The 16,582-nt window shown below is 16.9% G+C and overlaps 3 protein-coding genes across 3 annotated transcripts, besides 22 other annotated features; 2 read left to right on the top strand and 1 right to left on the bottom strand. All coding sequences in view use genetic code 6, as the record gives it.

The window, feature by feature from the left end:
* The first annotated feature begins 405 nt into the window (after positions 1-405).
* Positions 406-440: a microsatellite.
* A 48-nt stretch (positions 441-488) lies between these two features.
* Positions 489-514: a microsatellite.
* Positions 515-2,119: 1,605 nt separating this feature from the next.
* Positions 2,120-2,165: a microsatellite.
* Positions 2,128-2,175: a microsatellite.
* Positions 2,176-2,229: 54 nt separating this feature from the next.
* Positions 2,230-2,275: a microsatellite.
* Positions 2,275-2,310: a microsatellite.
* Positions 2,311-3,020: 710 nt separating this feature from the next.
* Positions 3,021-3,070: a microsatellite.
* Positions 3,071-3,521: 451 nt separating this feature from the next.
* Positions 3,522-3,618: a microsatellite.
* Positions 3,543-3,597: a microsatellite.
* A 276-nt stretch (positions 3,619-3,894) lies between the features above and the next one.
* Positions 3,895-3,947: a microsatellite.
* Positions 3,903-3,978: a microsatellite.
* Positions 3,905-3,996: a microsatellite.
* Positions 3,966-4,002: a microsatellite.
* Positions 4,003-4,784: 782 nt separating this feature from the next.
* Positions 4,785-4,985: a microsatellite.
* A 2,569-nt stretch (positions 4,986-7,554) lies between these two features.
* Positions 7,555-8,799, top strand: IMG5_120230 (hypothetical protein; the record flags this gene model as incomplete). Its single annotated transcript, XM_004032499.1, has 4 exons — positions 7,555-7,690; positions 7,743-8,041; positions 8,090-8,340; positions 8,418-8,799. The coding sequence occupies 4 exons, from the start codon at positions 7,555-7,557 to the stop codon at positions 8,797-8,799; spliced, it is 1,068 nt and encodes a 355-aa protein (XP_004032547.1).
* Positions 8,342-8,395: a microsatellite.
* A 542-nt stretch (positions 8,800-9,341) lies between the features above and the next one.
* Positions 9,342-9,374: a microsatellite.
* An 851-nt stretch (positions 9,375-10,225) lies between these two features.
* Positions 10,226-10,358: a microsatellite.
* Positions 10,260-10,306: a microsatellite.
* Positions 10,359-10,973: 615 nt separating the features above from the next.
* Positions 10,974-11,003: a microsatellite.
* Positions 11,004-11,067: 64 nt separating this feature from the next.
* IMG5_120240 (uv excision repair protein rad23, putative) lies at positions 11,068-12,526 on the bottom strand (the record flags this gene model as incomplete). The annotated part of the gene is made up of 3 exons (XM_004032500.1): positions 11,068-11,576; positions 11,689-12,220; positions 12,296-12,526. The coding sequence occupies 3 exons, from the start codon at positions 12,524-12,526 to the stop codon at positions 11,068-11,070; spliced, it is 1,272 nt and encodes a 423-aa protein (XP_004032548.1).
* A 397-nt stretch (positions 12,527-12,923) lies between these two features.
* IMG5_120250 (hypothetical protein) lies at positions 12,924-14,448 on the top strand (the record flags this gene model as incomplete). The annotated part of the gene is made up of 6 exons (XM_004032501.1): positions 12,924-12,929; positions 12,998-13,285; positions 13,354-13,452; positions 13,491-13,929; positions 13,967-14,205; positions 14,266-14,448. The coding sequence occupies 6 exons, from the start codon at positions 12,924-12,926 to the stop codon at positions 14,446-14,448; spliced, it is 1,254 nt and encodes a 417-aa protein (XP_004032549.1).
* Positions 14,449-15,188: 740 nt separating this feature from the next.
* Positions 15,189-15,218: a microsatellite.
* Positions 15,219-15,473: 255 nt separating this feature from the next.
* Positions 15,474-15,532: a microsatellite.
* A 967-nt stretch (positions 15,533-16,499) lies between these two features.
* Positions 16,500-16,545: a microsatellite.
* Positions 16,546-16,582: the final 37 nt, after the last annotated feature.

Consider the following 16,582-nt stretch of genomic DNA (forward strand, 5'->3'; position numbering starts at 1 on the left):
CTTCTTTGAGTTTTAAAAATAAATTAAAGTTTATAAAATATCTTCTATTTATCCAATATAATAATCAATAGTTTATTCATTTAATAATAATTTACATTAAGGTTTAGGCTCTATGAATTTATTAGTAACTAGTTAAATTTTATCATATATATTTTCTTTTAAATTTTTTAATTAATTATCATCAAGGTAAACAAGGTTTTTTTGACATAAATAATGCAAAATTTAAACATAATTTTAGTTAATTTAATTACTACAAGTAGTAATATTGTAATTATTACTAATAGTATTAAATTAATTATTGTTATTATAAGCCATATTATTCTTACTATTTTTAATATTTTCCTTATTTGTTAAATCTTAATCATTATTTTCTTCGAATTTTTAATCTTTGATAATCACTAATTATTATTATTGTAAAGAAATTTATTATTATAATGAAAAGTCTAACATTTTTTAAGATATCTAAGTATCTTCTAAAAAAGTATCCATATTATTATTATTATTATTATTATTAATTAAATTACTATTTACACAACATGAATCTTCGTTTTATAATTAATATGATAATAAGGAAGATTTTCTTTAAATAGTAGATTCTTAAGAAGATTATAATTGGAATATTTGTATTTCTGGAATAGATCTATACATTTATAAATTTTTTATATATTCCAAAAACTCATTTGATTAATAATAAATAATCCAATCATATAATCTTTCTAAAACATTATAATAATATTCATTTCTAATATTTGAATGTTCTGTTGTTTTTAATTATGAGTTTACATTTAATTATTTCAAACAATTAATATATTCATCTCTATTTTTTGCCGACATCATTTTTTTTAAAATCTCTGATTCAAATTCTTCCAAAAATTTAACATTTTAAGGCTTTTGTAAACCTTAAATTTCTAAATTATAAGGCGGCATTTTTGTATTTAAACAATCTAAACACTTTTTGGAAGGTTAATTTTCAGTACAATATACATTAATATTATGTAGAAGTTCAGCAATAAATATATCCCTATTAAAAGGCTCAAAAATATACTCAAAAACGAAATAATTAACGAAAACAATCCTAAGTTTATTTTATTTATCACATACTAAATCTTTTATTCCTCCCAAATCTATATGTTCATAGCATTCTCCATCAAACCTGTCTATTTCAAACATTCCGAATTTCGATAATCCGAGTATTATTTATCGATTATAAATGCGTGAATAAGTAATTCTTTATGCAAAGAAAGCTTAATCCCATTCTATTTTATTTGCATTAAATTTTTGAACATTCCATATTTCCTCTCCTTCTAAAGTTTCGATAATATCAATGCTTTTGTTTAATAATTCTAAAGAGAATAATTTTATTTTATTTAAATTTTCTATTTTTTGCTTGTCTTCTTCCCAATTAAATGAAAGAGTAGTAAATGTGTTTGTTTATTAAGATTTTATTTATTTTTAAGTTAATGAATGTAAATACAATTAAAAACCATATTTTTTAATGTAAATTTTTTGTATGTCTTTATAATAAATATCAATTTCTTATATAACATTCTCTTTTTCAAGTTTAGATATATAAGCAATTTTGTGCAAAACAGGTGAATTTTCGATTTTATTTTATGTCTTTAATTAAATGAAAGTCTAATATACACGAATAGTGGCTTATATTCTCGATTTTGTTTATTTATTTACTATTAAATGGGCTTTAATTATATTTTTTTCACTTTCTCTTTAATCATAAGGTGTTGAATGTAAGTCTATTGCCCTATAAAATTAAGAAAGGAATTCGATTTTAGATTCGGAAGTAAACTTATATTCATTTGTTTTGGTTGTATTATTTTATGTACGAGTGTTAAATTATATTGAAAAGTCTTTATCTTTTTCTTTTGGGGAATTTAATTTTATAATATCTTAAAAAAGTATTTATTCAATATTATTTTAAGGATTTGAAATCTATAGATTTTCTAAAAATATTCCTTTGCTTATAATACTGAGAATAATTTTTTCAGATGAAAATGTGGATTGCTTTTGTACAAAATGCCGACTTATTATCTAATTTAAAATTTAGTCAGAAATTTGAATTTTTTAACAATTTGACATTAAATAAATATATATATTTGTTAAATTTTATATAAATATTTATATTTATTTTTTTAAGAATATTTTTATTTTATGTTTTTTTTTTTGAAATAAATAATAATTATTTTATTTTAAAATAGATTATATATATATATATATATTTTTCATTTATAATTTTAATTTATATTTTTCTTTTATTTTTATATATATATATATATATATATATATATATATATAAAAAAAAAAAACAAGAAAAATAGTGAAAAGTATAAAATAATAATAATAATTAAATTGCAAAAATATAAATAACTTAAAATATAATGGTTGATAGTTAACAAGATATGTATGCAGACTTAAAATAAATTGTAAAAGAAGGTTGGCTTGAAAAGTAATCAAAAATTTTAAAATAATGGCGAAGGTAAATATTATAAAAGCATAAAAAACACAAATAAATAATATAGGAGATGGTTTGTGCTAACTTAATAAAAACTTTATTCCTTTAAAGAACAAAAAGTATATAAAAATCCGACCGAATCAATTACACTTAAATAAGTAACCACAATTAAATCAGCAGAAGATGAAACTAATAAGCCCTGCTCGTTTGTAAAAAATAATTTTTAATGATACTTTAATTAATTTATTATGATAAATTATAATTTATATTTTCATTTTTTTCTATTTAATAATACTTGAAATTTATAAATTAAATTTAAATAATTTCAATAGAAACTTGAAGTATAAGACACAAAATATTTCATATTAGCCTAAAATAATTAAGATAAAGAATAATGGATAGGAGCAATAGGCATAATATTTAAACAAATAAATGTATAAAAATATTTTTTGTTAAAAAAAATAGGAAAATAAATGGTTTTAATTACATAAAAAAAAAATGATTCAGATTATGAGGACGATGATGATGAGGATGAAAAATGAAAATTAATAAAATATATTAATTTTTATATATATATATTATTATATAATTATTTTATATATAAGAAAATAAACTTTAATAATTTGTTTTTTTCTTTTTTATAAATTAAAAAATATTCGGTATAAAATAGCTTACTTTTTTCAAAAATATTTAAAGTTTACACAATAATAATACTTTTAATTAAATTAAATAATTGTAAAAATTATATTAGAATTTTTTTTATATTATATAAATTTTATATAAATAATTATTATTAAAAATTATATCTAAAATATTAAATATCAATTAATATTTAGTTTAATTTCTTTAAAAAAATAAATTTTAATATGTTTTTTTATATTAATTATTTATATATATTTTTTTAAAATTATATATTAAAATATAAATAAAAAAATAAAAAATTAAAATTAGTATTAGTATTAAAAATTTTATTTATATATTTATATCCGAATATGAAAAATACTAATATAATATATAATATTTTAAATTTAATAAAATAATTATTAATTTTTTAATATAATAAATAAAATTTAAAATATATATAAATATATATATAAAAATATATATATATTTATATATATATATATATAAATGTAATTAAAATATATATATTTAACATCTTTTTATTTATTAATTAATAAAATATTACTATTTTTTTTCTTAATATTTTTTTATTTCAATAATATAGTTATTTAATTAGTGTTATCTTTAAATCTTTTAATTTTATATTTAATATAAAAAAATTTTTTATGATATATGTATTTAAAGCAAAAAATACTTAAAATAATTTAATAAAATAAACATATACATATCCATTTATATAATTATATGATAATAATAAACAAGAATTTATTAAAATGAAAAAAAGAATATTTTTTAAAATATCTAATATAAAAAATATAAATATATAAATATATATAAATAAATATATTAAATATAATATATATATTTATATTTATATATATAAATATTTATTTATATATATATATTTATTTTTAATAATTAGAAAAATCAAATTTAAAATAATTATAATTACATATAAAAATATAAAACATATACAAATAAATAGTGTTTTCGTTTTTATATAATTAAAATTATTTAATTTAATAAATCAATTATTATTAAGTATTTATTTAAATATCTATCTTAATTTATGATAGAATGTTCTAAATATATATAAATTAACATTGAATATATATAAATGTTAACTTAAAATAAATTTTTTTGTATGTTTAAAAAATAATATATAATGAAATGTAAAAAGCTTTTAATTTTAGTATAAACCTATTAAATTTTTTTTCATTTTTTTGAAACATTCCACATAATCTTTAGTTTGTTATAAAAAAGCAATTTTTACATCGCAATTTACATTATTTATATCAAAAAATAATCCTGACTTATAAGTATTATTATTATTTGTTTTATTAATTAACCATAGAATTCAATATATTCAATATTACAATTAATACAATTATTTAGAATATATTAAACCTTTTGCTGTTTTACATGATTCACATATTTAATCATAAAATGTTTTTAAAAGTTTATTACTATAAGTGGATTATTTATTAAAATTTTTAAATGTTTTACATTAAGAACTACAGTTTTGATAAAAATTATAATTCTCTAAGTATTAGGTGAATAAGCTTTTATTTCTTCACAGTTAATACATGTATTTATAACTGATGATGAGTTGATGTATGAAAAGCCATATCCTTTAATACAGAAAATGTATTAAGTGTTTAAATTTCCTTAAAATTTTTATCATGTTCGGTGACATTCTATACAATATTTTATTAATTGGATAAAAAAACGATTATCTTGTTCATAGGGTTTACATTTATTGTCAATATGTAAGTAATATGACATATTTTTGGATTCAATAAAATATTTTTTTAAATGGATAAAAAAGATTTTGGTCACAGGGTTTACATTTGTTGTCAATATGAAATTAATATGATGCATTTTTGCATTCAATGTTAGTTTCTTATATATAAAAACAATTAATAATATCATATATATTGTTTTTTTATTTAATCAAATCTTAATCTGCGTTACTTATTTTAAACATTAGAATCTCTAACTCTCCAAACTCGTATGGTATGGAAGAGTTGCATTTATATCATTTATTATCATCGAAATTTATTTCATGTATCACAAGTTTTACATAATCCATTCTTATATATACAGAATATTAACTTTCATATTATAAACTTTCTTTGTTTTCATTATATCATAAACTTCTATTTGTCGCTTAATTTAAAAAAACCTTAACAATTTCGACATAAATTATAAAAAATTATTTTCATTTAGGATAAGTATGTTATAACTTCATGTTTACATGTTAAATAACTATAATCATATTAAATATAAAACTATTTTCCTATACTAAATTCATGTTTATTATAATAATCACGCCAAGTTATTTTTATTTATATAAAAAAATGCTTAAATAATTTACGAACGTTTGTATTGGCGCTGGTACATGCTTAACATTCCTTGTTAAATTTGAAACAAAAAATTGATTTATTAAATAAAAAATCCTTCTTATAAAATTCGATCCTCCACACATATGATTTTGATAAAGGTATTTTTTCGGGTTTGTATTTAGTGCATAATAATTCACTTATACATGAAAAAGGCAATTAAGATTACATTGACTGCAATAAATATATATTTTATATATTAATTATCATTTTATAAAACTTTCTTTAAAACTTTTATCTGCTGGATATATTACGAAACTTATATTAAAAGGCAATTAGTATAATTTAGTCGTGTGTCCTCTCCATAATTTTAAAATCATTGTCTATAATATTCATTTTATGAAAACAAAATAACTATCTTAATCAGATCTTTTGTGAATGATTCTGCCTTCAAAAATATAAAAATCAGTATTGCAGCTATTAAGTATACTATTGGTACATTTATTAAATATATCATCATATTCATAACATTTTCTATTAGTAACATATTTTTATCCATTTTGATAAGTTAAAATACGAATTGTATTCTAATAATTTATAGCATGCAGTATAACCATAAATATTTGGACTAATATTACATTTAATACAATCATATTCTGTTGGATATATACATTTTGATGCGACATATATTAAATTATTTATATTTAAACTATTTTTAATCGTAATATCTTTTGAATGGGAAAGTTTAATGAATAAGAATTTATTAATAAATTGTATGTAGAATAATAATAATATAAAAAATTATAAATTTAATTTATATATTTTATTTAAAATATTTAAATATTTTCGGTATTTCAGAAAACTTTTTATAAGATTATTATTTAGTTTATATATATAAAAAATTTATTAAAAAAAATGTATTTTGCTATATGTGATTTAGAATTTTTTATTTATATCTAATTTAAATATAAATCTAAAATGTATATTAATTCCATAAGAAATAAAAGGAATCAAAAAAAAATATAATTGCATTTATTAAGTAAATAAGAAAAATACATATAGAATATTTTATTTGTTTAAATAGAAAATAATTTATAATTTATCAAACATATTTTTATAATTAATATAAAATAATTTGGTTTTTATAAATATAATAAATATGACTTAAATTCATAAAATAGTTCTTGTAGTAATAATATGTCTATCATTGGGAAATACACTTTCAATTTAAGATTCTTAAGAAATAACTGATAAAAACTTAGTACAATTCAAAAAATAATTATATGAAGAAGAATACTTAGTAATATTTGTAAGCAATTAATAATATAAATCTAAAAAAGCATTAAGTGATTGGAACGATATTATTTAAGCAATATAAAAAATTAATAAATAATAAAATATTAAAATTGCACATTGTGATATTCTAATAAATACTGAAGTAAAGAAATATTTCTAAATAAATGATTTACCTCAAATTGCATATTTTAAAAATGGAAAAGCATTTTTTGCTCCAAGATTGATGCCAAAAAATACTGAAAACGTAATCAAATTTGTAGAAAAAAATTATTTAAAAGTTTTACCTGAATTTGTTGAAAATATTCCAAGAAATGTTTTAACAAAAGAAGCTATTTATTTGTTTTATGAAAAAATGGCTAATTATTTTGAATAATATCCTTATTTTTATTATGCTGCTATTGTAAATATTTCCTTAGGAATTATTTTACATCCTTTACTTTATAGAAAAAATCCTTTTAAATAAGTTAATAATAAAAAAAAATGAAGATAATAATATTTAAATAAAAAAAATATAAATATATATAATATATCTAAAATTAATTATATGTGATGATCCTTTTGTTTTTTATTAGATTAATTATATAGAATAATAAATAAATAATTTTTTTATTATAATAATATCATTATTTTTAAATATTTATTATTGATAAATCTTTGAAAAATAATAATAATCAAATTTCAATTTAATACGAATTATCTAATATATAGATATTTTGCATATAAAATGAATTAAATATTTATATATATATTATAATAATATAAATACAAATAAAAATGTCAACTTAATTATTTAACTTGAAAAACCTAATAAAATTTCGAAGACAAATGCATTAAAACCCAGAAACAAGTTTTAAAGAATATTAGACTTAAATATCTATTTAAGATTATTTAATTTAACTTGGTGTTTCCTAATAAAACATAAAAAAAATAGCTAAAACAGGTTTATTTGTTGATTTATAAGGTAAATAAATAAAATATATGAAATTAATTATAAAATAAAAATTTATAAAAAGGCCGTCCTGAACCCAAAGGTGAGAAAAGAACTATAACATTTAGAGCTGATATAGATGCATTATAAATGACAGAATAGAATCCCCATTTAGAATACTAAAGTGTAAATGGTGCAGCTCATATGTGTGGACATGATGGTCATACAACATGTTTGCTTGGATTTGCGAGTTTATTTATGGAAAAAATAAATGAAGTTCCATCTAATAAAACTATTAGACTTTTATTTTAACCTTCCGAAGAAGGACCAGAAAGTGGGGCTATTGAAATGATAAAAGATGGTTGTTTATAAAATGTCGATGAGGTAAAAAAATCAAAATGAAAAAAAAAAAAAAATTAAAAATTAAAATAGGTTTATGGATTCCATAATTGGCCAACACATAAAGTAGGCTATTTAATGGTTAAACCAGGACCTGTAATGGCTTAGGTATGTATAATTAAATTAACTATTATTGGAAAAGGAGGACATGGTAGTGAACCTTTGAAAGCAATAGATCCTATTTAAGCAGCAATTGATTTTCATATTAAGTTTAGATAAATTAACGAAAAGCATAAAAATAGATAATTTGTATGTACTTTGCCTATATTCTAAGCAGGAGAAAGGTATATATATATATATATATATATATATATATATATATATATATATATATATATAATTATATTTTTATAAAATTAAGATATAATGTGATTCCTTAAACTGCATTTTTAAGTGGAACTTTTAGATCTCTTGAAAATGGTTTTGATGAAGAATTTAAAAAAGATTTAGTTTAAATACTTGAAGAAATTAAATATTAAAATAAAGTAGATTACTAATTAGATTGGAAAAATACTTTCCCTATACTATCTAATACTGAGAAAGAAGCTAATGATATAGAAAGAATTGCAAAAGAATATTTCGGTGAACAAAATGTAGGTTTCGGATGTATGCCAGTCAAAGCATCTGAAGATTTCGGTTTTTATGTATAAAATAAGCCTGGGGCTTTCTTTTTTTAGGTTCTTAAAGAGATGAAAGAAATGCTATGTTACATGATTGCTAATATGATTTTAATGAAACCTTGATTTAACCTGGTTCCGAATTTTGGATGAAAGTTGCTCTTGATAAATTGGATATTCGAATTTGATATATGTTTTTTTTTCTTCGAATATATTGATTTAAATATAAAATTTCTTTTATTTTTTTTATCAAAAGAAAATCTTTAAAACATTAAATAAAAATATTTTAAGCAAAATAAAGTATATAAAAATAAATGCAATTTATTTATAAAATATGAAGAATAAATATAAAAAATAATAATTTTATAAATGTGTTAACAAAAAGGAATAATTACATATCAAAATTAAAAGAAAATCTTATTTTAATAAATTGAATTTTATTTAAAGGACTATTTTACTTATTATATTCTTTTAATAGTATTGACAATTCCTTATTATTAAAATTTATTACTGTCTTAAGTTTAATTTTTAGATTAAAAAGTATTAAGTATGTATTTATATTTATTATTTTTACAACTTTATTTATATAAATTTACTGATTTATTTCTATAACCTAATCCTATTTTTGATAAATAATGATCAAAAACATATCTATGTTACTTTAATCCATTTTATATATTTTAATTTTATTAGTTTAATTTATTTTGATATTATTTATATTAACTATTATTTTAAAAATTAGGGGAGTGTAAATGTTCATTATATGTTTTAAAAAGCTATTCACTTTTATTTTAACCTAAAACAAATAATTTTATTTATTAAATATTTATTTATTTTTTGTACTTTTTCTTTCTAACTTTTATGAGCTTATGTTTTCAAAAATTTAATTTTATTTTGGTAACTATTTTATTTATTAAAAAGCATATTAAATAGACTATTAATTATTTCTTTAAGGAGATACTTATATTATTTCTTAATTTTTATTTAATGGTAACTATGAATTATTATAAGCTCTCACAAAATCATTAAAATTTTACTATTATCTTAGTTTTTAGAGTAAAGAGTTATAAATACTTCCTTATCCTTATCTTAAATTTTATTCATCATCATCTATTAATTCATTCTTTTCATAGTTTTAATTTTTTGCGTCATTATTATTTGTTTGATAGGTTTCTTTAGATTATTAAAATATATTAAGTAATTAATCTCTATCAAAGCGTTATTTAAAAGGAGATTCTGACTTATATGATGGTATGCTTAGTAAATCTTTAAAAAAATCATTTTAATTTTGTTAAGTAATTTATTTGAAGGCTTCTTAAAATAAATCTTTTTTAATAATACTATTACTTTAACTAAATTATTAAAATATTATGTTTAATTATTCCTCATCATCAATTCCAAAATATTAATTTAATACAATTGATAAATCATCAAATTCGATAAATCCTTTATCTTTTCTATCAAACGCTTTAAAAGATTTTTCAACTGTTTAAAATTATTCTAAAATTTAATATAAAAGTTACTAAAACATATTATTCATTTATATAAATAAATTTTAATTTAAATATATAATATATGAATATTTATTTTTAAATAAATTTTATTTATTTTTTTAAAAAAATTATTTTAATTTAATTCTATTAATAGAAGTTATTTTTTTTTAATTTAATTATTATTTATTTTTTAAATATGGTATATATATAATATATTTACAATATATTCATATGTATTTCTTATTTTCTTTATTTTAAGATAAGAATAACATTTTGAAATTATTAATTATTTTATTCATTAATATTTAACTTTTCATTAATAAATTTTATATTTTTTTTTCGAATTCTATTTTTTTTTTATACTTTAAATTAAAATTTTACATTATTAATTAAAAAGTAATAAATAATTTATTCATTTATAATAAACAAAAGTTCATAAATATAAATATATTTAAATTATAAAAAAATTTTTAAGTCTTATTTATTAATAGCTAAAGTATATAATACATATTTGTTTATTAAATAATTAATTTCTTATTTAATTAAAATATATATATTTTACAAAATATTTTTAATATTTATATAAATATAAATATATTATTCATGTTAATAATAATAAAATATAAAATACAAAAAATCATAAATAATTAATTTAAAAAAAATGTAATTTACATTATAAATATTTTTTTAGATAGGTAACTTATTTATAATAATTTTAAATTTGATTAATTGTATATTCAAAAAAAGATTATATAAACTATATTTATATAACCTAAAAAAAATATGAAAAAAAAAAAAAAAAAAAAAATATATATATATATATATATATATATATATTTTTATTTTTATTTTATTTTTATATATTCATTTTACTCTATTTACTAATTAAATATTTATTATATCAATAATTAAAAATGTTTAAATTAAAAATTAAATTTTAACATTATATTTTTTATATATATTTGTATTTAATTTTAAAACAAAATAAATATTTATATTTTTATAAAAAATATATCTATAAAAATTATTTTTAAATTATTAAATAACTATAAAAATATATATAAAAATCATTTATATATGTCATCATCACTTTCTTAACCTTCCATTCTTTCATTTTAACTATTTTAGTTACCTTATTATCCTTAGATTTGATTTTAAATATGAGCAGCTTTTTTTTAAAAAAGAATTTAAATATATATAACTATGACTGAATTTTTATAAATATACATAAAAGATTTCCTTTATCTTTTTAATCAAATAAATAATTTATTGCTAATTCTTTTTATTTATCACAAGCTATATATGCTTCTAAAGCATCATTTTTATCAAATCCAAGCATAATAATTTCTTCAACATCGTTAGATTCTTAATTATTTAATTAAATTGCATTACTTTCATCATTATCATCTTCTTAATCTAATCCTTCGAAATCTTCTTAGTCTTCTTCATCTCCTTCATCTTCATTACTATCTACCTTCTTTTTTTTTTTTTTTTATATTTTTCGAAAACATGTTTATATTACATTAATCTTCTTATTATAATATATATGATAAAAATGCTTGGGGATTCGATTATAATAATTAAGCTAATTAAGGATTAGTTTAAGATAATTCTTATAAAATAGGCAAAATCAATTATGGATTTTACCTTATAACCTAAACTATTTATTAAAATTATGGATTTTGAGCTAATGCTTATAATTCTTCAAGGTTTACAGGATCTAAAGGTTATTCTTAATTTTATAGATTGGGCTATTATTATTATTATTATAATATAGGAATATTTCCATTTAATAAATATTCGATTGCTCTTTCTTAATTATTAAATGCTGCCTATAATGCTTGAATTATTTTTGATTTTTCAAAACCCATAGCTTCTATGTCTTTTACTTTTTGCTCGAATTCAGAGTTTTCGGTTGATTATTATTAAGAGATTTGACAAGGGGGTTTTTAAAGGTGATTTTAAGCAGAATCGGATTGCACTGGAGGATTAATTTATGTCTATTATTCATTTTATATTTCAGCAGGTTATTATTTTGGTATTTGGCCTTATTTCTATTTTTATATAAATGCATTTTTTTATTTTTTATTTTATATTTTTGCTATTTTTTTTTTTAAAAAAAAAATAACTTTAGTAAACACCATCATTATTAAAAAATCATTTTCTTTTATTCCAAGTTCTTGACAATTTTTTTAATCATCGTTTAATTGTTTACCTTTATGTACTAATTTTATGTTTTCTTTACATTGTTCTCCTTTTTTTTAACATATTGTGTCTTTTATTTATGAAATAGTTGTTTCGTTTTAAAAGTTTATTTCAAAAAAATCATTTCCTTTAAGTGTTTTTATAGTTAACTTCATATTTGTTTTGATAAAAATATTTTAATTTAATGTATTTTTTTTGTTTAATAAAAAAAAATAAAAAAAAAATATAGTAATATATAAATTAAATAAAATAAATTGTTTTATATATAATTTTATATTTAGTATCATATATTTCATTTTTAGTTTTTTTTCACATCAGATAATTTCTTATATATATATATATATATTTCATATAAAAATAAACATTTTTTATTAAAAAATAAATAATTTTTCAATTTTATAAATTAGTATTTTCTATAAGAATAAATATTTTAATTTATTTTTATTTATTTTAAAAAATAAAAATAAAACTTATAGCACAATTTAAAATTAACTTATATATAAGATTATAATTTTAAACATAAACAAAAAATTAACCAATATTTAAATAAAAATGGCAGTAAAAAAAAAACTAATAAAAATATTTTAATTCCTTTTATTTATAAATTTTATAATATATATTTATAGGAAGCAATAACTTTAGAAAATTTTAATCAATCTTCATCAAAACCTCCAATTTTAAATAGTCCACGTTCATTATTAGCATGTAAAAGATAAGGAATATAACCTTAAGAACTAATTATTAAAAATTTTGAGGAAATAAAGCAAATGTATAAAGATAAATAATTAGACAAAAGTCTACTTGAGCTAAATTACAATCATCACGAATCTCGAAGGTAAGAAAAGCTTTAAATATGTTTGTAAGAAAGAACAAGAATAATAGAAAATGGTATAAGTTAAGAATCATAATACAAAGTAAATTAATTATTTTTTATTTTAAAAAAATAAAATATATTTTTTGTTTTGTTTATATATATATATAGAATAGTAAAACTCAATAAGGTTCTCAAAGTATATATGGAGGAAACTCTTCAGTTATTGAAAATGAAAAAAAATAATTGGATAAAATAAAAATGAAGCAAGTATTATTAATATAAAAGCATACAAATATTATATCAAGCAAAAAGAAATGGAACAAATGATGGAACATGAATTAAAAATGCAACAAATACGAGAAGAAAATGAACAAAAAGCAAGAGAAGAGAAAAAAAGAGAAATCGAAAAATAGAAAGAATTAGAAATTAAAAGAAAACAGGAAGAAGAAATAAAAAAATAAATGGAATTTTTTAGAAAATAAAAATAAGAAAAATATGAATTGGAATTGAAGAAAAAGGTAGAAAAAGATGAAGAAAAATAAAGGTAAAAAGCTATATAAGAATAGTAAAAAAGAATTGAAAAAGAAAAAGAATTTTAATTAAAAGAATAAGAGGCTAAATAAAAATAAATTGAATTTTAATAGTAAATTGAAAAAAATCTTTAGTAGTAATAGCTAATTGCTTAATAAAGAGAAAACATTATGAAATAAAAAGAGATTATTAGAATATAAGTAACTTTTAAAAGTTAAGTTTTATAAAAAAAAAAAAATAAAGAAAATAGAAGAAAAGAAAAAATAATAGCAGTAGATTGCAGAGGTAAAAAGATTATTATAAGAATAAAAGCTTGAATAAGTAAAAGAGAAGAATGATATAGAACTTTTAAAAATTAGATAAAATTATGAATAAAAATAAAAGCAAAATGAGGAGAAAAAAAAAATATTTGAATAAGAAAGAAAAGTTCATTTAGAACAAGTAAAGCAATAACAAGAAGCAAGTGCAGCATAAATAAAAGAAATTATAGTATTTATTTTTTATTTTATTATATTTATATATTTCATTTAAAAATAATATTTATAAAAGGCGAATGCTGCAGCTTAAGAATAATAAAAAAAAATTGAATTTCTTGAGAAAATAAAAAAAGCTGAAGAAAAAAAAAATAAATAGAAATTGAAAAGGAAAAAAAACAATAAGAATTACTATATTTAGAAAAAGAAAAGGAAAAAAAAAGGCTATATGTTAAATAAAATAATGAAAATTAGATGAAAAAACAAATGTAAATTTTTGAAATTAAATTAAAAGAAAAAGAAGAGAATGTTATAAAGGTTCATTAAAATAAACTAATAGGATTAAAATCTAGAGCAAATCTACAAAACTTAAAACGTCAAGACAGAATAGATAATGTTTAAAGGATTAAGAGAATGTAGGAATTTGAAAGAGAATAATTATAAGAAAAAATCTGCGAAAAAATGTATAGAACAGATTCTATTATAGTAGGAAAACATTAATTAATTGAATAAAGATCTTTAATAAAAAAATAAATTGATTTATAAAGAGAAGTTATTAATGAAAAAATGGAAAAATTTAGATAAGGTAAATTATCAACTTAATAAATAAGTTTTTTGTTTAAATCTTCATCTGCTTCTCAATAATAGTAATAATCCAAATTCACAAACAACTCATAAGACTAAGTAAAAATTAATAATCATGTATCAAATAATATAAGGAATTAAAATTTTAAAAGCAAATCATAAAAATAATAAAGATAATATAAATTTTAAGATGATAAAAAAGTAAACTAGGAATAATTCCAAAAATAAATCGAAGAACTAAAATTTAAACATAATTAAGAAATGTTAAAATTATTAGAAGAAGAATAAAAATAAGAGTAAGAAAGAGAAGCTATTTATTAATCTATTTAAGATTCTTAATAAAAGGAAAAAACTGAAAAAATCTTTGGAATGGAAAGAGCAAAAGCATAAGCTCGTATTTAAAAATTATCTGAGTATTTTTTTTTTTTTTATTTTTATTTTTTTAATAAATATAAAATAGTATACATGAAGGAGAATTAAAAATATTACTATAAAATATTTGATAAAAATTAAAAGAAAAAAATATTAGTTTTTTTTATAAAATAATAAAAATTAAAATGCATTCAATTTTAAATAAAAAAATAAATTAAATATATATTAAAAAAAAATCAATATTTTTTTTATTTATTCCAATAATTTACTATTTTTTTAATGTATCTTAAAAAAAAATATTTTATAAATCTATTATACATTTATAATTTAAAAACAATACAATTAATTAAAAACATATAATATTTATTAAAAAAAATAATAATAATATCTATATAATGTCTAATTAAAAAATCAAAATAATTTTTCTTAAATAGCTTTGTCATATAGTTATCCAACTGTCAAATTTTTATTATTTTTTACTAAATCAACTAATTCTTGAGACTACTTTCCTGACATTCTTACAAGCGTTTGATACTTTTCGTCTAGACCATCTCCTAATTTTTCAAAACTATGTTATATTTTTGGATTTTCTCCACTTTTTTTAATTACTTTATAGCAGTTTTTAGGGTCAGAACTATCATATTATTCCTCTATTTCTACATCGGGTGTCTTGTAATAGCTTTTTCTGTAAATTTGATTTTATTTATCATTATTATTATTATTAGTAGCATTTTATTTTTTAATTTCTAATTCTTTATTTAAAGTCTCTTTTTATTTTTATACTTAAGTCTTTTATTATTTACAATATTCAATAGAATCTTCATATTCTTTTATATATCTATCTAACTAAGATTCATATAAATCAAGTTTTTTCAATTTTCTTTACAAAATAGATTCCTCAGAATATTAATAAGGATAATTATTAAAAACACTGTCAATAAAATTATCATGATGCTTATTAAAGAAGGAATCGTTTTCAAAAAAATTATCAATTAATCTATTATGTGATATTGAAGGGAAATTAAATACACTATCAAAATCATTCCATCTGTTTTATCTGAATTATTAACATATTTTTTATGGGAAAATATTGTTTCTTAAGTAAGTATTGTTTAATTTTGCTATTCCTCTCTATTTTTTTTATTTTTTTTATATAAATTTTATTATATTTTTAAAGGAATTTCTAAAAATCTATTTATTTGATTGGTTGAAGAATTTTCTAATTTTCTATTTTTTTCTATTATTAGATTTAGAAATTTCTTTGTTTATAATTAATTTTTATAAATATATTCTTTTTTTTTTTTTTTTCAAATTCTGTAAAAAATATTAAATAAATTTTGGATAAAAAAAAAGAATATACATAAATATATATATATATAAATATATAATTATATAATATTGCTATTTTTTAAAAAAAATATTTTGTGTTTATATTG

This window comes from Ichthyophthirius multifiliis (assembly GCF_000220395.1).
Source record: "Ichthyophthirius multifiliis unplaced genomic scaffold scaff_1120509250962, whole genome shotgun sequence".
NCBI classification, from domain to species: Eukaryota; Ciliophora; class Oligohymenophorea; order Hymenostomatida; genus Ichthyophthirius; species Ichthyophthirius multifiliis.